Source organism: Maylandia zebra, linkage group LG13 (assembly GCF_041146795.1).
Source record: "Maylandia zebra isolate NMK-2024a linkage group LG13, Mzebra_GT3a, whole genome shotgun sequence".
NCBI classification, from domain to species: Eukaryota; Metazoa; Chordata; class Actinopteri; order Cichliformes; family Cichlidae; genus Maylandia; species Maylandia zebra.
The window spans coordinates 25,867,797-25,893,878 of NC_135179.1; the positions used below are offsets into that span (position 1 = coordinate 25,867,797).

The 26,082-nt window shown below is 40.5% G+C and overlaps 1 protein-coding gene across 1 annotated transcript in view; it reads left to right on the top strand.

Annotated features, from left to right (window-relative positions):
* Positions 1-26,082, top strand: part of cdh23 (cadherin-related 23) — a 193,578-nt gene that overhangs the window by 60,746 nt on the left and 106,750 nt on the right. The window contains exons 7-8 of the mRNA XM_076891868.1: positions 22,939-23,133; positions 23,240-23,368. Coding sequence (XP_076747983.1) covers positions 22,939-23,133; positions 23,240-23,368 — 324 coding nt within the window. The remainder of the gene's footprint in view (positions 1-22,938; positions 23,134-23,239; positions 23,369-26,082) is intronic.

Consider the following 26,082-nt stretch of genomic DNA (forward strand, 5'->3'; position numbering starts at 1 on the left):
GACTGGGAGTTGAGCTTGACTCCATCCTCAACCCGAAAAGGCCCCACAAGCTCATCTTTGATGATACCAGCACACGCGCACAAGATATGAAGTTGCAACGCGTGTTTGCATACATAAGATTTTCTGGAGGAGGACAGACATTTGTTTAAAACTCTTAAAGATGTTGAAGAAGCTCCTTTAAGCAATTACTTTGGTGTTCCTCCACCTCCAAAGAAATGTCAGAAGGAGTCCGAACCACAAAAGAAGCACGTATTCTCGGAAAAGTGGTTGCAGGAGGTGAGCTGGCTTCAAACAAATGATGAACGCACAGAGATGTGGTGCGGAATGTGCCGTGAAAATCCCACTCTAGCGGACAAAAACAGTGCTTTTTATATGGACGCAAACGCGCGTTGCAACTTCTTATCTGGTGCGCGTCTTTTATTTTGACAGCGAATGCGCACATGCGGACCACTTATGTGCACCCGTGTAAACAACATAATGTTCTGCCGGGTGTGTTGTTGGTTTTCTCTCGATTTCCGAGTCGACAAGCGCCTTTGTTACTGGGACCAGTCATTTTAAGAAAGGCCCCCATTAGAACCCATGAGAAATGCAAGAAATGCATTATTGCTCAGTCTGCAATATCTTTCCCAGAACAAACACCAATTGCAAATAACATACTAAAAATAAACCTGAAAAATCTGTTTAGAACAGCGTACTATGTTGCAAAGAGTGAACTACCACTGGCAAAATTTAGCAGTCTTTGCAAACTTCAAAAAGCAAATGGCCTAGATCTTGGTTCCACTTGTCTCTTACCCGTGACTTCAGTGGAAATTTCAAATTCAGGATCTGACACAGATTGATTCATGTCCTACACAGTTCTTACAAGTTCATAGAAATTTCTGTTCAGTTAGAACCAAGTATTTGAGTTGATGACTGTAATTTTTATACAATGTTGTAATTTGTTTTTCAACAATTCTTTGATTAATGTTTTGTTTCCTTTACAATATTATACTTTAATGTATAATATTGTAAAGGAAACAAAGCAGGAAACAAAACATCAATCAAAAAATTGCTCTCTTTTTTATTCGGGCTACTTACATTTATTTTGGGCTACCAAAAACTGAAGAGTCCCTGCCCGAAGGGCTACCAGGGATTTTGAAATTTTGAGAGCCCTGAGATATATTTATTTTTTTAATTACTTTTGTTTCAGCAACATTAAATTTAAAAACTGTACTTTTGAGTTAAAATATATATTTATAATTTTAATAAATGACAAATTAAAAAGGCATGAACATTTTTTTTGTATCGAAAAAATATCGAACCGTGACACCAAAGTATCGAACCGAACCGTGAATTTTGTGTATCGTTGCACCCCTAATATCTACATATATACATGGGTCTTTATATATGTAGAAAATCTTTCACAAGTGTTAGTTAGCTTGGGTTCTGGGGTCTGCAGTGTGCCACAGTATATGATTTACATCATTTTCTTTGAAAAGACTGTCACCCTAGAAGAACCTTCACTGTAAGGGGCCAAAACATTGACAGCAAAATTTCCCCCAAAGCGTATGACAGCCACAGTAGTTTCTATTTTTTCGTCTTTTGCCACTCATCTGTATGCCTGAATGACAAAAAACTGTCACAACTGTCATAACCTGATGATATGCATCCTATATCTGAATGGGGCTTATCATAGAATAGTTATTAAAAAAAGAGTTTTACTAAAAAAGGGAAGAAATTAATGTCTGAAAAATATTTGTTTAGCTCCAATTAGTGCCTTTATCCTCACCATGGCTCCATTCAGCATTATGCAAAATCCTCAGTGACTCTTTCTCTCTGTCTTCTTTTGTGTTTCAGAATCCCCCTCCCTGCCTACACATTTGTTTCCCCCCCTCCCTTTTATAACCTTTCCAATTTTTGCAAATCTGTTTTGGTTGTCACTTTCACTGTTGAAATGGTAAGGATAGAGGGTCTAAAGAAAAATTATGCATATAGTGGAACTATAGAGGAAAGGAGAAAGAAGAAGAAGTTGATCGATAACAATAATGTGAGAGTATTAACAGACTAGACTAGAAAGGGATCAAAGACCTAACAGTACCATCATTTCTCAGTAGAGCAGTTCACTCACAGACCACAGGTTTACTTCAGGTTTCTAGAGTTTCTAAAAGTAGAATGGGAGGCTTCAGCTATCGAGGCCCTCTCCTGTGGAACCAGCTCTCAGTTGGGGTTCAGGAGACAGAAACTCTTTCTACCTTTAAGATTAGGATTAAAACTTGCTTCAGGATCAGGTAACCCCGAATCCTCCATCAGTTATGCTGTAATTGGCTATGGCTGCTGGGGGAACTTCCAATGATTCACTCAACCCTTCCCCTTCAGTCACATTCAGTCCCTGTTTATCTGTATCGCTGCATGTCGGTAAAACTATTGACTACGCTCTCCCATAGTTTGTGTTTTGTCCTGTTTGTTGTTTATAGTCTCTTTATGCTGCTTTTATCTCTTCTCTCTCACCCTCATACACAAATAGCTGCCCCTCCACGAATCTAGCTGTGCAAGGGGTCCCATCCTGTTCTTTCTCCCCATTGACGCCAGTTGCTTGCTCATAGGATATCATCTGCTTTTTAGGGTTCTTTCTCTAATATTGTAGACTTTCTACCTTGAAAAACAACAACAACAAATGAATAAAATTTACCTAGAGACTGGTGTTATTCTAACAGTCGTGTGAGTCACCACATACAAGAACAAGGGATGTCTGAACCAGCTGGCAGGTAGGGACTTTTGTGTGTGACATGCACTCCTCATAGGTTTTGTCGAGGTTCCTCCCGCAGTCCAAATATGTGCATATTAGGTTTGTTGGTGATTATAAATTAGCTGTAGGTGTGACTTTCTGTGTTACCCCTGTGATAGTCTGGTGGTCTGCCAGTGGTCCACCCAACCCATCCCTGCTTCTCACCCAGTGCAAATCGAATAACAGGTTTAGAAATACTGTACTTACATATGGTACCTACAGTCTCCTCCTCCTTCATAGTCCTTCATGTCCTCCACTATAAATGTAGCATTATGACAGGGTTAAGTGTTTATAATCATGCACATTGCGTTAACCACATGCAAGATTGCCATTTTTTTATTTTTGGTGCCATTTCTTCTGTGTATTTAAAGTTTTGATTCCAGGTTTAAGCGAGCTGTGTTGCAGCGGACATGCACTGCAGTAACAAAAACAATTCTTTAACTAATTAAAGTGACAAACAGATGTTTAAGCTCCAGCTTACAGCCCATGATTGTCAGATATCTGCTTCATTTTCAGGTTGTCATACTAGTCACTCAGATATGTCTAGTATCATCTTGTCTGGCACGTCCTCTTATTGAGCAACCCGCCACCAGCAGCTGAAAGGATTAAGTGATAGTATTTTTCTAATGTAACTAAATGTTACTTGTTTTGTTCATTCTTTTGAATCACCAATCATAGCATTGCTTGATCATATGCCCCAGAGGTTTTAGATTGTATATCGTTGCAAGAGATTTGCCCTGCGTGTCTTTGTTCCTGGAGGGCATAAACTGGTTTTATTTTAATTTTACCACTAGCAAATGTCATATTTCATTTACGCTCCTAGTAGAGCTGTGAAAAGGGATATTAATTATATATTGTAAATAAGCACGTGCTGGTTTCTAGCAGGTTACTTTTCCTTTTTGGGGATTTTTTGATTTAATCTTTAAACACACCATTCACACACCATTCGTTTTCTTATTTTCTGTCAGACTTCACTGTCTCAGTATGGCACTGTGTTGTTTCTGTGATCATTTAGTGTTTGTACATTTCAAAATTATATTCCTTCCAGTGATTACAGTTAAAAGCTCAGCAAAAAAACCCTTTGTGTCAAACTAAACGAGCAAGAAAGGACAACGGGTTGTAGGATTGCACATTACTGAGGTCTGGAAGTTGGAAAGGAATGCTGCACACTGACATTGTATAATTAGGTACCCAAAGAATAGACCACTCCTCACTTTTAATGAACAAAAGATAATGTAAAAATGTACTGTACAGTCATGAGGAGTTTGTTATTCTGTAACAGTTTGCTTTTGTTTGCTTTGTTTAAAGTCAATGAGCTGAATGACAGCTCAGACAGTCTTTCAGATACAAATCTTTGGCTTATTGCATTTAGATATTTTGTGTTATAAGCAAGTTTTGCCCGTCCCCAGTGAACACTGATAATAGCAACAGTCACCAAGATTCCACTTCATTTTTGTGAAACCCCTATTGGCGACGGCCCCCTTCTCGTCTCCATATTGTGTGATGTGCCCAAAATAAGAGCTTTGATGTATAACTGAACAGTGCATTCGCCCACTCCTTTCCCCCCAGTGCCCTGCCAGGACTTATCTTATAGATAAAGCACATGTGGGGAGGAAAACTGAGTCTCTAGTTACCATGAGGTAATATAAGATTTCCTACAAATGAAATAATAAAATGGTGTTATGAAATGCTGAATGAGCAAAGGAGGCTGAGACAGTTAAAGACACAGACAATCCTTGACACTCCACTTGCTGAGCACTCCATCACTGGTGTCACGTCTCATCAACAAGATGTTAATTTAATTTGACAACATCACATTGTAATAATTGAGATTAAGATAGAGCGAGGAGGAAAATGAGACAATGGAAATAAATGGTGGAGATATTTGCTTTGGAAGTACCAATTTTCATCTAATGATCCTCTTAAAAAAAGACAGGAAAAGAAAAGGGAGATGATTATATGTGTTGCCATTCTGTACTGGTGTTATTAGTTCTGCCTTGCTTTTTAATTAGCTATCATCATGTAATATACACAAAGCCCACCTAGTAATTCTCAGCTACGTTTTGCTGTAATAAAGAGGCTGTGAAAGTGTTTTTGTCTCATTTATGCCCATCTTCTTCCTACATGCAGTACTTTTCTTTGCTCGATTATCTCTCTGTCCCACTCTTCTCTACTGCAGAGCTACATGAAGTGATTGCAAACGGACCCCGGTAGTGCAGTGGTTTCTGTGTACTGGCTGTCAGTCTGTTCAGATCTGTTTGTCTTCCCGTATCTGACATTTACATTTAGTTTCATCTATTTGCATCTATTCCATTCTATTCTATTCAGGCAGATAAACAGAAGGTGCGATTGCAGGACCACTGCTATGTTTACTTTGCAGCACACTGCTGATGTATCATCATACGTCTATCTTATTCTTCTTAGTCACGAGTGCTACATACTGACACGTCGGGAAATATACTGCAGCTCCATAGATAGTTATGTAGGACAACTGAGTGAATTAAAAATAGGCCCATTTCCCTTTATGCTGATAAGTTAGCTGCATCTGTTGCCAGATTGGGAATGCGTCTACTGGACAGAAAATTTTTTTTTCTCACATTAAAAAAATCTGTTTATTCTGAGTGGTCTAATTCACTACAGGACAGAGGACTATGTTATATGTAGATGTGCTTCTACTAGCCTAACAATGCATTTTCTATACTGACATGACAGCAAATTTCTATGAGAACCCATCATAGTATACCACCTGAGTGGCAGAGGTGGCAAACTATCTGTGTTTGTTTTCTTAGTTTTTTATCATTTCTACCAGATACGTCTGCTTGCCGTCCTTGCTGCCTCCTGTTTATAAACATATCAATAAATGCAATGTCCCTTGAAGTTGTTAAAATGAAAACTACATATCTCGTAAAGTCCCTCAGCTGATAAGAATACCCATCCAATCCAAAGAACACCCTTTTTTTTAAAACTTTTTAAAAAATATTGTGCTTGTTTGGGTCCCTGCTGAAAATCAAAGCTTTCCTTTGGGGAGTAACCACTGGCCTTTTAAAATCCTAGAATAATGCATGAAAATGAAAGGGGTACTGGGGTTCATAGTGCAGGAGAAGGACAGTCTGCTTATATGTGGTCAGATGTGTCTGCAGTTGCTTGAAGTCTGTGAATTATGCATTGGAAAAAGAAGCATGTAGATTTCTACTGGTGTCTGTGTGAGTGGGTGTGTGCAAAGAGACACCTGAGACATTAAGACTCATGGAAGTAGAGCCCCCTTATGCCCTCGTGGCACCCCATGCCCAAGGCTACAGATAGAGAGAGTTGTTGATATAGAGTGCAGCGTACCTATAGGACCAGACTACAGAATGGAGAGATTCAGGGCTACAGAGTTCAGAGTGAAGTGAAAACACACAAAAAGCTTGAAATCAAGGGCACACTGGGGAAACAAGGCGAGAGTAAAGAAAGGCACTGGGGGAGGGAGAGAGAGAGCAGGGTATCTTTTGAATAGCACAGAGTGCATCAAATCCCGTGTGCTGTTTAGATGAGATGGCCTCAACAGCAACCCTGGCATCGCAGTTCGTTTGATAATGGCATGTGTAAAGTGCAGCTTCCCTTGGTCATCAGCCTTAAACACTAGCACTGTTGCACATGCACGGTGAATTCCACTTGTGATTGTTTAAATATTACTTTAAAACCAAAATGTTTCCACTGTAAAAGAGTGGTGGACACAGGCCATGCAGGGTGATGAATCAGAACATGAAAATTGCGATGCGAGGTCACTAATATCCTGGGTAAAAGCATGAAATAGTAAAAAAATTGAGTTTTTAGAATTGTAGAAGATTCCTTCGATCAGACATGAGTATGTGGGGGGCAGGGATAGAAACGCCTATCCATCGCTCCGTCCTTTCTCTAAACTGCTTGTCATCATTGCTGGGGGCTATCCTAGAACAAACTTAGTGAGTCATAGATTGGACAAGTTTTCAGTCTTTCAGCATCATCACTTTTAGACAAGCATGCGCACCCTCAGTCAGAGCTACCGGTTGCCAGTTAGTCCAACCTATCTGCGCACTCTGTCAAGATGTTTTATTGTTGTGGGGATGTCATCTTTTTGTGCCAGAGGCAGAGAAATGGTGACAGGTGGATGAGATCAGAACAGTTATCCAGACTGTTGTTAGGTGACCAAAAATATATAAGACCTATTAACCTATTAATTATGTTTTTTAAGTCCTCTATATCTACATCATCAGCTGGTTTTTTGTAACTTGAACCAGCGGTCCCCAAACTTTTTTCCGCCAAGGACCTGTTTATGTCTGACAATATTTTCACAGACCAGCCTTTAAGGTGTCGCGGATAAATAGAACAAAATAAAACCAGTGCGGCACCAAAAAACAAAGAAGATTTATTCCTAACACATGGAAAAAGACCTAGGGAAAATGAGTTAACGATAAAAACTATGAAAAATAATGATAAAAACTGATAAAAGCGCTGAAAACCATAAATTTCACACCCGAGCCTCAAATCTCACAGCCCGGTACAAGCAACTCACGGTCTGGTAACTGGTAACGGTCCATGGCCCGGGGGTTGGGGACTGCTGACTTAAACCCTTAGTTTGTTTAAGTTAAACAAACTGTGAGCAATTAATTTCACAAAAACGTTGGATTTAGAAAGAACTGATACAAAATGAAAACACACATATGCAAGTTGATATGCTTTCTTTTGGGGGGGGTCAGAAGGTTCAATAAACTCCAGCTTTTTGTTTTCTTTTTTAAGTGAGTTTCATAGTTCAGGCTTTACACGGTTAGTTTCCTTGAACCCATTGAGAAACGGTAGAAAAGAAAACGTAGCCCTTTGCTTAAATAGTGAAATTTGTGTGTCAATACTGACAAGATAAATATATCAATCACTGATGATTTTTAAGAGCAAAGTAGACTTATGGTCACGCTACAAAGAAACTACAGCAATGAGAGGACTATACTCTGACCCCCAGTAGGGGTTTTGAGACATCTCATTAAATGCATGCAAAATGTTAAAACCTTGAAATGTACCCCAAAAACCCAAATAAGTACCACAAATCAAATTTTGAGCATCTGTGTTTTTTTTAACAAATTAGCAAATTAACAATTTTTCAAGTGAAGCCCCGCCCTCACAGGTTTACATAAAGATACCAAGTCTTAGCATCCAACACACGCAGCCCGTTTGGAGGTCAGTTCCCAAATTTTAAGTTACAAGGAATCTTTAATCTGCAGGTCTTTGCCTAAATCCTTTCCCACTACTTCACTTCATCTCTCCCCTCTATGTTACTTCTGGGTAATTACCCATTTACAGTGTTTCCCTCACTCCCAGTGAATTCAAATCAGATCACTTGCACTGGTGGGTGACTGCAAACATAATCCAGCTGCCATAAAAAGCCTCTGGACCACTATGTAAAATTGCCATTCACTACTGGATTATGGGGCTTTGCGTTATTGTTCCAGCTGTGTACCTTTACAGGTGATCGCGCTCACCTGTAAAATAAAACATCAAGAGCTAATTGAGCAGTGTGCAGAATGAAGCTGTACAGGCGTACGCTCTGCTCTTGGTCACATACCTCCCATATGCACACACAGAAGCGCAAATACAGGCTGCCCACACATACACAGAAATGCGCGCCTCCCTTCAACCAGTCCCAAATTCCCCTATGTCTTTAAAAGAAAGTGCAGACTGATTAAAGTCAGAGTTTTATGGGGAACTGTGAAGAATATGACAAAATAAATAAATAAAGCCAGAGTGTCTTGCCCCCTAGGCAACAGCCGTTTATATGATAATCAGCTCTACTCTAATTTGCATTTAATTCTATTTTAAAAAAATGACTTCTTAAAAAAGGGAGTTGGGGAGGACAGGAAAATTGTGTATGAGAACAAGATGTTCAACAGTAGGAAAAGGAAACAGGATTCATCATCTTTCACTGTTATCCATTAAGCAGTCACTGGTAATCTGGTAATCACTGATTCATGTCAACTACATTTTTGCATGAAGCAAATGAAGCTCATTTATCTTGTTTGATCGTTTTTATTATTCTTGATAGCAGCATTATAATGTTATCTGGACACTGGGATGCTAACACCTTCAGCATGCCTCTTATGTTGTAATAGCAGCCTTGAAATGGAAAGCCATTAGTTGGGAGCTCGGCTTATAACATGAATAACATGAATTAATTTGCCTAAAATCATTAAAAATGCACTATGCTAAAAAGCAGAATTTACTAAACTAACCAATTAGAGAAGAATTTAGAAGTATAAGATCTATTTGCAGCCTGACAAATACCAGAAATGCATTATGCTCTGATGTAGACTTCAGGATTTAAGAATTCGCTCAACTAGTTTGTCTGATCTCTACCTTAAGAGAGCATAAATGAATGGCCTCAAGTCTCAGAGGACTGAAGCAATGTTTCACCCGTCCACACACAAACCTTTGTAGAGCTCTAAGTTAAGTTAGTCATGAATATAATAGCTCGTGTCAGCTAATACGAGCAGCTGTATGACATTTTAACTGGCAAAAACCTCCGTGAGTGTGAGCTAAAATTGCTGCTACCCGAATGCTATGTACACTAAGCTGTCCTCACGAGACTGTCAAAGTCAATTTTAAAATGTGCATTCCATCTACAAACTTTTGCATTTGAATTTGAGAGAAATTTAAGAAAAAGGAGCTTCCCTACCTCCAAGCAGCAATAGTTTCAACCACAGCTACAGGTAACTGCTTTAAATAAGGCAGGAAAAATGAGTTGTACTTTTAGTACTCTAAACCGATATGGATAACTTTCCATAACAGGTAAAAAAAAAAAAAAAAAAAGGTTGCAGAGCTGGCTGATGTGATTTGGCCTGTCCTTGTACCCTTCCCCTGGGATCTACCCATCTGTCTCTCTCTGGCTCTGTGGATTCCTGCAGCATGCTGGGCCTGATTACCTTTACATTTAAACAAACAGCTCCAGCTCTTTGGAGGCAGTCAGCCATGAGCTTTGACAGGGGGTTAGGCAGTTTTGGGAGAAGACTGATAAGGAGATAAATATGTTGTCTTTTCTCCACGGAGAAAATAGCCAACCCATACATACAAACACACGCCATCCACTGGAGGCATTGATTCCCTATCTCATAATCCTCTTACTTTAACCATTACTGCTACCTCAAACCTTTCCCCAAACAAAGTCCTACTTTTAAAATATATTATTTTAAATAGTCACCCAAACTTGAAGCAACATAAGACTTTTCAATTAATACTCCATTATTGAAAATAGTAAACACTAAAATTGAAAAATATCAGCCAAACAAAAAAAGCCCCTCAAAAAGATCTAAATGGAAATTACAGGAACACATCATGAATCCTTGACACTCACACGCTCTCACACACACTGGGAGGCTGTCTTTGCCTTTCAAAAGTGGCCCCTCTCCCTGTCTGCTGGTGTGGAATCATTTTGTTCGGCTGAGTGCTTCTCCAGAAAATCGCAGACGGACCATAGAGTGGAGCGAGAGAGAACAAGAAGGAATAAAAGCAGGTTATAATGTAAGACACTTTTTGGACATCAGTTCCTGTATGGTACACAAAGACTTGCACCACATTACTGCAGCGTATTAGGCCTTACTGACTAGTTTAACAGAGGGGGGTCAAACGATTTAGAGAGGAAAGACTAACTGCCATTAGAAAATGACTGATAACTGTTAGAGAGGCATGCCTATAAAATATTGTCAGTATATACATGGTTAGATGGCTTCAGGTCAGTCTTGAATGTGTTTAATCCAGAGAGTCTGGTGGCTCATGCCAATCCAGCCCATTATTATGTTGATTTAATTTGTCTCCAATTCAGCTTGAAAATGTTTATTTGGGTTGTGATCTGGAGGTCAAAGTGGATAAAGATATGAATTGAAGATAGATAGATAGATAGATAGATAGATAGATAGATAGATAGATAGATAGATAGATAGATAGATAGATAGATAGATAGATAGATAGATAGATAGAAGGCTTTCAAAACAAGCTACCAGAATGACAAATTCTTGTGGTCAGAGTTTTCAGATAAGTGCTTCTTCTTCATCTTATAATGTACAATAGTGGTTTAGCCCAGTTACTTTCATTGATAAAATTAATTTCGGATCTTGATTTTAAGAGCACAATGTTTTCTCTTCTGCTTTGTAAAGAAGAAGATGACTTAGATTTACAAGTGTGTGAGGGGAAATATTTTTCCTCCTATGGTCACACAGTACAATAAACTGCAGTAACAGAAAAAGAAACTTTACACAGGACTGGTAATTCTGTTTACCTCAAGTCCTGCATAAGTCTTATACATGTACGACTCTGGGGCTAGTGTTAGGATCATCAGCGTAACTTTGTGCTGAACATTGGGGGGGTGTCAAGATCTCTGTCTAAATAAATAAATAAATCTGGGTAAATTCCTAGATGATTAAACGTGCAACTATTTTGCTGGTAATACCTGAAATGAGTAAGGAAAATCAACAGCCTATTTATGCAACGTAATTCATAATTTTATTGGGGGGGGGGGGGGTTATATATTAGTTGGGTCTTATTATTGGGGGGGGGGGGGGGGGGGGGGGGGGTCATAACCCCCCTAACCTCCCTTGAAATTACGCCCCTGGTTAGGATGGCCATTGGTTTGGTGACTGGGTTGAAGTGGGATCCTTGAGGCAGAGATAAGGTGCCGACCAACCAGGGATTTATTCAGCAACACTCAACGACACAGAAAATCTAACAAAACAAAATAAAAATATGTTGCCCACCAGTGACTTGTGGTCCAGCAGCAGACTCCAGACTGTTATTGACTGCTACTAATTGAGTCCTAAGCCATATCTGATACAATTGTATAAGGTTACATATTAAACTAAACTAAAGGCAACACACAGCTTGCATAACAGTCTTTATTAACATTAAATCAATACAACAGAAAAGGCAGCAACTATTAAATTCACATTTCCCCACTTGGCCTACAAGCTTTGATCTAAATGAGAGCAGATATGCCTATCAGGTTACCTTTGAATGACACTCAGGATGGCTGGGAACTCTTTTGGCTCAAACACACAGGTAAAGAAAACAGTCTTGCATTTAAAATCTTTCAAAACTTTAAAACTATTTTAACTTTAAAACTTTAAAACTAATGTATATTTCTGTTCCTAGAGCAGACTTTCACCAGTACCAGCTGGAAGTCTATCCACAAGGAAGCAACTACAGAAAAACATCAATCAATAAAAGATATACAAATAGTATCACAGTTACTCATGTGTAAACGAAGACAACCTGCATTACAGCAAAGTCAATCTTGATTATTAGATTATAGAGACTGTTTGCAGGTGATGAGTTACACCATGAAATAATAATGGTAGCATATTTAGGTAAATTTAATCTCAGCTATTTCGCTCTAAAAGACAGTCAATAGTTGTCCACACTGTAAATAGTTGCACTAAAATCCTTAACAGTTAAAACACCCACATCTTTCTGATGTGTGTTCTCTTAAAGGATCCCACATTTAAACATTCAAAACACTTTGAGAATTGATCCAAAGCAACTGGAAATGTTCTTTTAGACAGATTTCACTTTCTACTTCTACTCGACAAAGCACACTTAGACAAGTACAGGCAGTTGGCTTATCACTGCTAATTCAGTGAATTATGAACAAAGCACACTGGGTGTCTGCACAGTTTCCATCCCTCATGTTCAGAGTTGAGCTCACTAACAGTAATTATACTGCGAGAAAGCATCATACCTGCAATTGGAGTTTGCAGTAGACTCCACGCTGTCACTCACGCATTCAGTCTCTTAGCTCAAACCTGGCTCAAGATAACACTCAATACTCTGGCTGAAATGATGGTATCAGACACGTAAGCTTTACAAGTGGGTCTCCTAAGGTTAGAGGGCTTTATGAGGTGGGTTTCCCATTTCCACCTCAGCCCCAAGTCCAGTCTCCATCGCATTATCACAGGTACATACTACTGCTCACTGCCCCTGGGAAATCACGGGCTATGAAGGAAGCCCTGTCACAACATTTACCATGAGTGGAATTGTAATTACTGACATATTTTTTTATGAGACGGGCTGTTTCATTGGTTTGTAAATGTTACTGCCATGACATACAGTATTTAAACTTGCTATTACCTCCCTTGAGAAGTGGGCTTGTTTTGCTACATGGTTTCATCACCGACCTTATTCACTGAGTTTCTTTGCAATAAATAATGAATGTTAAGCCACAAGCTAGGTTTCCCGAAGCTCGGGATCCTGGACATGTTTCTGGAAACTTACAGGCCACCGTTATAAATATAACACACAACACAGCCATGAGATAAGTAATGTGGACTTAAGTCATAGTTGAACAAGTATTAGTCACACAAACAGAAATAAGGGTTAAAAACCCCAAAGTTTTAAAGTAAGATGAACCGCACTCTTTTTGGCAGGGTATAAATCATTTTTGTATAATTTTCCTCATTTGCTATCGAAACCTCGCAGATGAAGGACACTTTATCTTGTTTCAATACCAGTGAATTATTGATAAGCTAATTTCAAATGTGAAATATGGTTTTGTGTGTCACCTCTATGATTAATTTAAGTACTCTTGTGATTCACCTGCTTCAGCATCTCTGCCAAAACTACATACTGTGAAATTATTGCCAGCTCATGGCCTCACCTATTTATATGAGAAAGTCTTACATACTGTATATACCATGTAACTGTGCAGTTCGTGCCTGTATTTTTTCAGGATCTATTTTACTCACTGACCACTTTATTCAGTACACCACTGCTTGTAAGTGCCCATATCTAATCAGGCAGTAACATGGGAGCAGCATATAGGCATCGTCAAGTTGAGCTGAAATTCAAACTGAGCATCAGAGTGAAGAAGGTTTGGGGAACTGTCTGGCATGTTAGACAGGCAGGTCAGAAACTGATGATCCACTGAGAATTTCCCACACAGCCATCTTTAGGGTTTACAAAGAATCGTCTGGAAAAAAAAAATATCCAGCAAGTGGCGCTTCTCTGAGCAAAACTAGCCGAACTGTTTTGAGCTGATAGGAAGGCAACAGTAACTCAGATAACAATGAGTTACAACCAAGGTATGCAGTAGAGCATCTTCGAACACAACACACTGAACCTTGAAGCAGTGAAAAATTGTTAAACAGTTAAGAACACCAAAAATGTTAAAAATGTTGCCTGACCTGAAGAGTCTGGATTTTTGCTGTGACCTTTGGATGGCAAACTGGAGGCAATAGAGAAAGAAGACTGTGGGAAAACGAGACACAGTCGAGCAGAATCTAGCTAACGAGACAAAGAGGAAGCAAAAATGAACACAATGCACACAAAGCAAGAGACAAACAAAATAAGACAGGAAGTAACTAAACACCTGACACAGAGATGAAGAAGGAAAAGGAGGAGGAAGAACAAAAAACAAGAAATTGATTATGAACTATAACTATTAGCAGAACCCAGATAACTAATCTTAAAAAAAGTCTGAGAATATAAATACTAAAAACAGAGAACCAAAAAAGGGCTAAAGGGCACTTAAATCTTAATGGACTAAGGAAACTAAAGACTAATATACAATGAAACTCAAATTATAAGCAAAATTTGGAACTAATAACACAACTAGAATAAAGAAAAGACAAAACTCAAAGGACTGAGTCCACGACCCAGGAACCATGACAGTTTACATCTCTCCACCTTGAATCTCTTCCTCACATGTTTCTCTCACATCCTTGTAGAGATTAGCTGAGATGCAAGGAAGGAGCAAAGGAAGCAATGAGAAATGTTAGCATCACACAGCACAGGCACTGTTCTCAGATTGCCCTCTAAATGACTTTAAACAGCTCGCCTAACGTCAGTGTGGACGGCTCCTGTTTACTTGTCTCATATTCTTTGACTAAGCTGTAAAGCACTTTGTGACACCTGCATTAGAGAGGACATTTTTTTGCAAATTTTTTCCACTTTGTGGGAATTCCCGACTGTTTTGTAGCATAGGTTTCAATAAAAATATCATGTTTGAATGCAAAAATGTTGCTTTATTGTACGACAACACTGACTGTTAATTTTAGTAATCAGCATGGCGAGATCTTGTACTGGCTCTAAGGCTACGTTCACACTGCAGGTCTTAATGCTCAATTCCGATTTTTTGATCAAATCCGATTTTTTTTACTGCTCGTTCACACTACAAATAAAATGCGACAGCAAACGCGCTCTAGTGTGAACGCTCAAAGCGGCCCGCATACGCAAAAGAAGATGTCACACACAACGCGCTCTGTTTAGACCCAGAGCAACAGTATTGTTTGACTGATGGCCCTTAATATAAAGACTTCGGACTTTACGTTTCCCAATTTTTGCTTTAAGTTATTTTGTTATTTACATAATAATGTAAATAACCTAATAATGATCCTTATTGCTGTTTAAGAGAGGAGCGGTGCTTCAAAGGATAGCTGCAGATTTCTGTCAGAATCTGCAGATTATACAGTACAAATAAAATGTTTACGTTGTCTTCCCAACAGTTTCACTGACATCTACGCTGGATGGCCAGGAAGCGTTCGCGATGTCTTCTCGGGCGCTTCTCTGGCGCTGATAATTGGCTTCAGTCTTGTGTCGGTGACGTAAAAGGTGGATTTAATGCGACTTGACCGTTCAAACAGCAGTCGCTTTCTAAAACATCGGATATGTATCGGATTCAGTAGCACATACGAAAGTGACCCAGATCGGATTTGAAAATATCGGATTTGCGCCATTCACACTGTCATAGCATGATCGGATATGGGTCGCATAGGGTCAAAAAAATCGGATTTGATGCACTTTCGCCTGCAGTGTGAACGTAGCCTTAGTTTCCTGGTAACATAGCAATAGTGCTTTTTATTCTTCTTACCTGGAGAACTGGACCATTAATTTTTAAAAATATGTTTTAAACCGTTAAGTTGTCACACTAACAGGAATCAGCTAATCAGAAACCAAAGCCATGTTTTCTTGGTCAAATCATTTACCCTTTTTTGTAAGGGAACATCTGTCTGCCCTGCAGTTCTGCACTTTCTCCTCATTTGAAATACATTCCCTCACATAGGTCGGAATAATGTCGGGGTAGTGTGACAAGGTGCCACATGTGGGAGGCAGTGATGGAGGGACAGAGGTTGTGCGAGGCAGAAAGTGAAAGGGCGAGCTGAGCTGGTACAATCACATGCCTGCTGGGTTGCAAGCGGAGAGCAGACAGCTGGGGAGGAACTGAAAACCTTCTGAGCAGTGTAGGTGTAATCATGGCTCTATTGTAGTGAACAGTTGGGCCTCTGGCGCTGCGAGCAGCAGGGAGCCGAAACCCAGGCGCTGCCCCTTCAAATCACCATGTCTTTAACATTTCTGACAAAATAAGAACAAAACATTGTACTTAGAAGTCTGTAGGCTGGCCATCGGCTTTACTAGGTTGGATAAAAAAACTTAGCGTGACTTTTATCGTAGTGATAGCATTTTTAACTTACAAGTTACTCGCTTAATCGACGGGTCGCAGATGGATTTTTGGCCGACAGCAGCAGGGCCACACATTTGGAGTAGTTGGACGTTCAGTTAGTTGCTTTCTGTCAATCCATTTGTCTTATTAAGTTGGGTTTTTTTTAAGATATAGTGAATCACATCGTCATACGGTTTGAAATGACAAAGTTTCATATTTGTTCTGGCTTTACTCTGCTAGGATCTAAGGTGACTATATGTCACAATCAACTGTTGAAATTTTTTGCTAAGCCTGATTTATAAATACTAATTATTATAAAATATCCCTTTCATTAAAAAAAAAAGTCGTTACACTTTTCTCAGATATGATGTTTTTTTTAAGGTTTGTTTAAGTTGCATTCAGGTGCTCTACTCAGAAACATTGCAAAAACTGTCATGTTGGGCAAGAGTGTGGTTTATTCAGCTTGTATACCATCATTAAAAAATTTTCACTTACTTCGAAGCTTCTGCCACCCAAACATGTTAAATAAGTAGATAAATAAGCTCCAGCTGACACAGGCCCAATCAATAAAACATTTAAAAGTATTTAAAAGAGCCGCATCTTTTGCTTATCACCACTGATCTCTAGACCATGTGGCTAGAAAAGCTCACACTCAATACACCTGTCTTTTCTGAGCAGTGAAATCAATGCAGTTTCTGTGCTGTTATAAATATCATAGATAAGTAAATCCCGAGCAAATGAAGCACTTAAGAAGGAAGAAGCATGGTGGCGTGAATCCAAAGTAGCATCAAGGGCTTCGGGTTATTTTTACAAGACGAATGAACTTAGACTTCGTCAGAAAATGTATTAAACATATCCAGTATGTGCTAGGAAGAATACTAGAAGAATACTAACTAGCTGTGATGAAACATTGTTTATCTTGTTCAAAAAATACACGCATTATGGCATAAATTCAGGGGCTGATGGAGACCAATCTGCATTTCCTCAGAGAGAAGCAAAGTGCAAAGTATTGGTGCTGTTTTTGCAGTCTTTTGTTTAATGAGCAGCAGCGATATGCTACCAGCGTGAGCTGTATTAAATATCACATCCTCGGTCTTTGAGGAACTGTAATATCAAAAGCTTTAAATGTTTAACTTTATATATTTTACTTGTTTTTCTCCTCTTTAACGAGCGCTGTATTTTCTTCTGCTTTGTAAGAGCCGTGTTTAACTATTTGTCGAATTAATTGAATAAATAATAGAGTAATTTGGAGCTTTTAAGCTCGTCCAATTGAAGAGCATAATTTACCTTTACACAACAGTGTGAATGAATTTGGCTCCATACTGAGAGTGACACACTAATGAATTAACTAAGTGCACTCTTGGACAGAGTCTAATCTCGTTGTAGGGACTGCTCCCTCAAGGACTCCTAGAGGAGACCGCTGACATTTAACCAGTGGAATCCTCACAGGTCCAGCCCTCAGGGGATTCAAGCCCTGTTAAAGTCCGACAGAGAAGCTGCGGCGTGTAGTCCTGGTCCATCCAGCTCTGACTCTCTGTGGCCTCAGAAGTGCCGCTGCCATTAAAAACCGGAAATTTTAAACATGGAGGACTAGTAGTGGAGAAGGCAGGGCAAACACACCGTACGATAAAGCAGAGGCAAAGTTAAAAGCGAATGGGGACCCCCTTCTTTATTAGAAATGTCTCATGGTTGTTAGTGACAGGCCTTCAGTTTGATTTCCTCATCTGTATTCTCTGTCTTCCCCTTCCTTTTATCGCAGTCTGCGTTCTTTCAGTCTCCTTACAACTTGTAGTCTGTTTTTTCGTGTCACATTTACGACCTTCTTCATACTTTTGTCTTTGCAGAGTTAAGATGAAACACTGAAATAGTACGTTTTCATTTGCTTTGGAGTAGAACTTACACTGTTTAAGGTTTATTAATTGATATTAATTGGAAATCATTCCTAAAAAATTCTGCTGCCTATGTTAGTCAGAGGACTTCACTGAGCACATCAGAGGTGTTCAGCTAATCTTGGACTGTTCGATTTTTCAGAAACGGTCCCAGCACCGTCCTCTGGGTGTGCATGATAGGATGTGATCTGAAATATTTTGGTTAAGTGTGTCTTGCATAAGCTATTTATTCTCAAGGATTTGTCTCTGTCCCTGATAAGAATCCTTGGCTACTGCAAACTGTGCACAACATGCTTGATAAGAAAGGTGATGTACCAAGAAATTCACCAGACGTATATTGATATTATATACATTATCTATGACATAGAGTACTCTTCGTCCAGCGCTTTGCCTTTTAAGTGCTGTCTGACAACTGGCATGACTTTCTTTTAGCCACACTTCTACAGCCTAATTGACGTAATGCTGCACAGGCAACTGTCCAGCATCTATCTATCTGTAGAGGATCTCAGAGGTATTACTGAAGTGAGCACTACTTTCTTGGTCACTTGCCTTCCTTCCTTAAACTTTTACTGAGTTGGCTGAAAGGCCAAGTCAGAAATGTGCTTCCTGATTTCTTCCTTTTCACAATGATGCCCACAAAGCTCCTGGGAAGTTTCATCGATGCCGCAGTTTCTCTCACTCTTTCATTGATCGGTGCTGCAGCATAATTGTATTTTGAAATTTTTTGGACTATAGAAATGTAAGGATACTTTTTTTTTGCTCTGTTATTAGGTTAGTAGGTTCTGTAAAATCTATCAAACTGATTACAATAACACAGGTAGCAATTAAAAATGTCTTTTTTTTTCATTTTAAATATTAGTAGGAGTATTTAGTGGGAGCACTTTTGCATTTGAGGGTTTTTTATGTTCATTTTTTATGCATTTCAGCGTTACTGTGACACAAAATTAGTATTAGCTCTCAGTTAATATTTGAATTGTACCATAAACAGAATGCTCCTCCGTCTCTATCTTTCTATATATCTCTGCTGTATGTTTCTCCTTCTTTCATAAGTAGCAGTTCTCAGAGGGAGAAGAGTGATTCCCACAGTGCACTTCAGATAAGACACAGCAGGGAACTGTCTTCATCCCTCCTCAACCATCTCTCCACTTAACATTCTTCTTCCCAAGGAAATAGCCCCATTTATTCAAAAGCTGCAAAGCACTGTCAAGGCTTATATGCTGGAATATGTGCCGTGACAAACCAATTGGCTTTTGCTCTTTTGAAGATATAGGTAGTGACACATACATGGTTCTCAACTAGCATTCAGTAGTATCCAGTTTAGCTGCCAGTGCTCACCCATTCTTGTGTCCTTGTTGTTTACTGTCTGTCTCATTTATGGAGAAATGATTGCGTAGTCTTATAGGTTAATAAAACCAGAATTATTCACTGCCTTGTATTTTGCGCCTGGTCACTCACATCGACTTCACACGAGTCCAATCAATAGCCCAATAGGAAGGGTGCTGTGACCAATTGGAAAGGAGAAAAGTGCTAGTAGAAGACAGTATTGTGTAGTGGCTGCTTAGAGAATATTTCAGGCCGTGGAGCTCTCTTTAGTGTTGGACTGCTGGAATGCAGAGAAATCCATCAAGAGGAGCTGACGATCCAAGGAAACTCTTTAAATAGGTTGCTTTATTGTTTTGCTCTTAGTATTAAAATGCACCGTTTATGCAAACTGAGCAGTTTGACCTTCAGAGACTAAAGGGAAGCAAGAAGATAAGACTGAATAATGTGACTGGTTAATGTTCGCATTCAGTTTTCAGGGAGAGATTCCAAAAAAATCGAATAGCGGCTCAGACGCGAGTTTCACCCTCACGCAGGCGAGCCCGCTAACCTGAGCAGCACCACACTGGCACACTGACACATTCTGCTGAGAGTTGGTCATCTGCACATCCTGGCAAAGCTTTGAACTGTTGTTGCTTGAAGTGCTTTGAATGCTGTGCCTCTGTCAAATCTGAGAGATCAAAACTGGTGCTGGCGTGTGCGCGCGTGTGCGTTTACATATATGAGCGCGTTGCGTTATTTACCGAACCTTGCGGCGTTTGACCCTGGCGGTGTTTATGAGTTATTGTTTCACAGGTTGCTGCGCAAAGAGAGATAGAAGGTGGCATGCTTCAGGGGAAGAAAAGGATACATCAGATCACATTCTTTATCCACACACACACACACACACACACACACACACACACACACACACACACACACACACACACACACACACACACACACACACACATTTAGATATCATCCTAACACTTTTTCCAAAAAGTGCCACACACACACACACACATACATGCATTCACCCAACACAACACTTAACCATCAAACTGCCTCCTTGACATCAAAGCAGAATTGATAATGTCGACATCCATTCCACACACACACACACACACGTTACATGCAACAGTATTTAATTAATTCACCTAGAGTTTGATTGCGTATATTTTCATCCAATTAATTTGTTGCTGTGCTCGGGTGTCGCGCTGCAGGCTGTGGGGTACCTTTAGAGGTGTTTCCAATTTCCTCCTAAGCAGACAACTTGACAAACGTATTAAATATATCAGAGAAATGCAGCTTAGATGTTTATTCAAATGCAGTTATTGTTGTGGGGGAGTGGATTAGTAACTCTGTTCCTTCACTCGGCAATTGTCAGCCAGGTTACACTCAAAGTGATGCAGCAGAGCTTCTCAGGGACCCAAAAAGAGAGAGCAGAGCATGGAAAGTGACTGAAAGCTGTCAGCTCTGGTTGTTGTTCTCAATTTTTAAAAATTAGTTTTTATTTTCATTTTTTTCTAACAAGAAATAGATTTTCTGCTCTTCCTTTTTCGCTCTTATTGCCACAGTGTCGTTCCCTGTAGTCAGAGCAACTGCACTAAAAGAAATATAATGTTAACCCGAGGCCTCCGATTACATCTGAGCATTCACAACTTTCAGACCTACTTTAAAAAAAAAAAAAAAAAAAAAAAAAGTAAATTATATTAATTTTCACTACATAAATCTGAGAAACGATCCGGGACCCCGTCTGCATACATTACACAACACAGCGAGGATTCCAGGGGTAAAAAACTTGCTCTGTTACTCTCGTTGACATTTGTTGCTCTCCTTAAATTCTCATATGGCAGTCTAGCTTAATGTGGTTGGACAGACCCGTTTGCGATGCTGTTTATGTTTGCATGCAGAGACCACTCCGAGAGAGCAGAGCACACATTTCATTACACAAATTACAAATGCGTACACACATATGCCCACGCGAGGTCTGATTCTGCTCATACTGTCTACCCCCTCTAACCCAGGCGTTCACACACAGTTACACAGTTTCATGGACTCTGACACACCACTATTTACACACACACACACATGCACATGCAAATAGGCTTCTACACTCCCCTGACACCAGTGCAGACAGACTGTGGGGTCAACTGCTCTCTTACTGTGTCACTTTAGCTCTGGCTCAGGGCCCAGCTCAGTTCAACACTATGACCTCCCCATGTGGTCACACTCTGCCCCTGCGATAGACAAGACCACACACACACGTAAACGTAGACACCCATACATACACACACATACACACACACACTCTCTGGTCTGTGTCTACAGGTCTGGTAAACAGGAGGAGAGAGTAGAAGACCTGTGCAAGTGGATTTTATTTTTCTTTTTTAGTGGAATATCAGGATGCGTCCCATCCTCCTTCACGTCCTTTCCCCTCTGTACCTGTACACATTCTCATTTCTTATTAATCGTGCATGTATTTGTGGCTGTTTTGAGATAAAATTCCAATTAATGATGCCGTTGTTCCACAGACTTTTCGGGCTACCTGGAAAATGTGTGTCTTTATACAGCCTTCTCTTTTTTTTATTTAATTTTTTCTTTTGTTTGTTTGGTTTTTTATTTCACACATGACCCTCTGGTGTAGCATCTTGCAGCCTTTCTGGGCATTTCATATATCTTTGCTTTTAGCTTTTTGATACCCAAGACCATTTCTGTGGGCAACACAGATAGGCAATGCATATATTTACAGACAGCAAAGCGCAAGAAATACTTTCTGTTGTAGGGATAGATGCATTATTGTAACAACAACAGTTTGCCTTACCCCGGCAAGTTGCTCTTTCACTTGCAAACAAGAGGGTTAAGTCTGCCATAAATTTGTCTTGTGTGCCTGATCTCCACGGGCAACTCAAAACCAACGTTGGGGTTATTGTTTCACATTCGCGTCAGTTTAGCTGTATTACTGAAATCATTGCTTTTATTTATCCAGATGGACTACAAATACTTTGTTATTAGATGTCATTATTCATGGGAAACACTGCTGGGGATCAATCGCAATCACAACCAAATTGTTTTGGATAATAATAATTATTAATTAAGTTAAACTGCCATCTGTTGCTTTCGTAGTTAATAAAACCTGTACCTGCTTCATTCTTTATTTTTCTCTGACTTTTAAATGTAATTATAGGAGATATGTGGGCGACCGTGGCTCAGGGGGTTGGGAAGCGCATCTGTAACCGGAAGGTCGCCGGTTCGATCCCTGGGCTCTCTGTCCTGGTCGTTGTGTCCTTGGGAAAGACACTTTACCCTACTTGCCTACTGGTGTTGGCGCGACATGGCAGCCTCGCTTCTGTCAGTTTGCCCCAGGGCAGCTGTGGCTACAACTGTAGCTTGCCTCCACCAGTGTGTGAATGTGAGAGTGAATGAATAGCTTTGGGTGCCTTGAAAAGTGCTATATAAATCCAATCCATTATTATTATATCTTCCTGCATACACTTGGGTTGTTGTTTGTATATATTCACTTCTCTGTGTGTCTTCTTTGATGTGTCTTTCAGGACACACCAGTGGGCAGATCCATATTCATGGTAAACGCCTCCGATCCAGACCAAGGCACTGGGGGCAGTGTTCTCTTCTCCTTTCAGCCACCTTCTGCCTTTTTCGCCATTGATGGAGCCCGAGGCACTGTCACTGTGACCAGAGCTCTGGACTATGAGACGACGACAGCCTACCAGCTCACCGTCAACGCTACGGTCAGCACACATACAGTATCAAAACTTAGTCTCTGTTAGCAAAATTGCATTAGCGCTGTTAAATGTATACTGTGTTTGTTTGTTTGTGTTTTTTGGTTTCTGAAAGGATCAAGACAAAATCAGACCTCTGTCACGGCTTGCCAGCTTGGCTATCACCATCACTGATGTCCAAGACATGGATCCCATTTTCACCAATCTGCCCTACAGTACCAACATAGAGGAGGATGTTCCCCTGGTCAGTAATACAGTCCCACTTTACATCTCACCACCACAGTGTGTACCCTCTTCAAGCAGCTTTCGTCTTTTCTTTCTTTCCATCCTGCTCTGATGCCAGAACATTCAACTTATATTTTACCTCATTTCTCATATCCCGCTCCTCCTGTCTCATGCTCATGTTGCTCTTTGATTATTCAGTAGGTGTATACAACTCGTGCAAAGAAATATGATTAAAAACAAAGAGTTTCTAAAAGCAGAATGGGAGAATGAGCCTTTAGCTTTCAGGACCTTCTTCTGTGGAATCAGCTCCCAATCTGAATAGGATACAGATGGTTCGTACTTTTTAGGTTAGGCTTAAAATTCCCCCTTTTGATAAAGCTTATAGTAGATCAGCTGACCATGAATCCTCCCCTAGTTAGGCTGTAACAGGTCTTGGCTGTGGGGGTTTCCCATGATGCTATGAGCATTTCTCCTTCACTCACCTCTATGTGTTTACAATTGAACTCACAGTGTGTCTTTTGTCCTGTCTCCCTCTCCTCACTGCCAAGTCTGGTTCTGCCAGAGGTTATTTCCTGTTAAAAGGGAGTTTTTCTTTCCCACTTTTGCCACGTGTTTGCTCAGAGGGGTCATTTGACTGTTGGGGTTTTCTCTGTATTATTTTTGGGGCCATACCTTACACTATAAATTACCTTGAGGTGATTGTTGTTGTAATTTGGGCTCTATGGTAAATGGCCTGTATTTACATAGCGCTTTACTAGTCCCTAAGGACCCCAAAGCGCTTTACCTATCCAGTCATCCACCCATTCACACACTGGTGATGGTAAGCTACAGTGTAGTCACAGCCACCCTGGGGCGCACTGACAGAGGCGAGGCTGCCGAACAATGGCGCCACCGGGCCCTCTGACCACCACCAGTAGGCAACGGGTGAAGTGTCTTGCCCAAGGACACAACGACCGAGACTGTCCGAGCCGGGGCTCGAACCGGCAACCTTCCGATTACAAGGCGAACTCCCAACTCTTGAGCCACGATCGCCCATCTATAAAAAAAACTGAATTGACTCTAATTGAATGACGGCATGATATTTCACATCTTATCGTCACTCCTGAGCCTCCAACACTGGAAATGTTGGAAATGCACCCAAATTCAGTCCAGTGCCCCCATATACAGCACTGTGGTGGTTGAAGATGGTAATTACTGTTATAGATTTACAATCCTCATCCATAGATGCGAAGCCCCTGCCAAAGGTCACAAGGGCTACAGGATTTCTGGTCTTATGCGCTCATACTGTGGCATGTGTATGAAGTCTGGGTATAACATGAAGTACATTAGGGACTCAAAATGGCCGTAGCTTTGTTTCAGTTTCAAGTAGGTTTATAATGGGTATGTGATACACTAAATGTCTGTTTCTCTGTACACCATTATGTTCACTCTCCTGGCTCAGCTCTTAAACTCAGTTCCCAGGTGGCTAATGGTCCAGCTACTGATGTTTCCACTTGTAGAGAGAGAATTACACACAGGGGCATAACACTGTCCGTCCCGATTGTGGTTTCTCACTCTATCAGTTTTCGTTCTGTCTCGTCCCCAGTCTCTCACCCATATCAGCCCCCCGACTCACACAACAACCCGCACGTCCCTCGTTCCCAGCCCGAATGCGCTGTAGTAGAAATGTCAAGTGCTACATTTGCATGCATATTAACGGGGCGTGACGGAGTCGAAGCCCGGTGTCTCCCGGACTCTCTGATTCATCAACTGTCACCAGGAAGGTCACAATAGGAGGAAGGGGGGAGGTGTGAGGGTATGGAAAGAGAATAGGATGTCGGGGTGGAATGAGAAAAAGGTGACCGGAGAGAAGAAAAAAAGCCAGGTATAAAGTTAGATGAGGGAATAAGAGGGAAGATTTTTTTAAAAAGAGTCCAATTACATTGGATTGTAAAGTTAACATTAGTAAGTGGATTCCAGATCACAGCAGCTTGGAAGCTTTAATCCTCAGTAATACTGCCTCGGAGTGCCTCATCTCTTACCTCTAACAGTAGGGGGCAGTGTCTAATCCTATTACAGTTACAATGTAAGAGCAGGTCACGGCAGATACACAGCCAAAATCAGAAATCTATTACTTAGCCCTGTTGACCCAACTACAGACACAGGATTACAACAGTGCTTAAAGCCAGACACATAAGTACAAGCCCGCAGCAGCACCACACTTATACACAGACACTCCTTCAATGACCTCATGTGGTATTCTGTGTCATTTCCATTATGCAGTGTTTGGTGGTGATAAGCCGAGGGCGTACAGTGACGGAATGAGTGTCAACTGTTCTCAAGGCCCTTGACATTTACACGTAGAGATATCAAACTTGGGTCCCTGTCATAGGTCATTTCTCAAAGGTGTAAGTGCGCACGCTCTGTTTCTACCTTTCCCTCTCTGGCGGCCTGTTTGTTTCTCTGTTTCTGTCTTTCTTTTATTCCTGGGCCAATCAAGCAGTCATCCAGGGAAAAGTTTGACAAAGGAGTAGAAGAAATGCTTTTTTTTATTATTATTATTTTCAGATGAAATCACAGGGCAGGGTTTTTAGCTGTTATAGCTGTGAATCTGTGCTCGGACTGACGTTTAAGCCCCTTCTAGGACAAACGCAATTTGGCTGTCAACTCAATGAGGAGAAGGAGAGGAGGATGGGGGGGTAATGCACTGTATAGCTAGAAATGAAAGGATGAAAAGAGGGAGAAGAGGTTCAG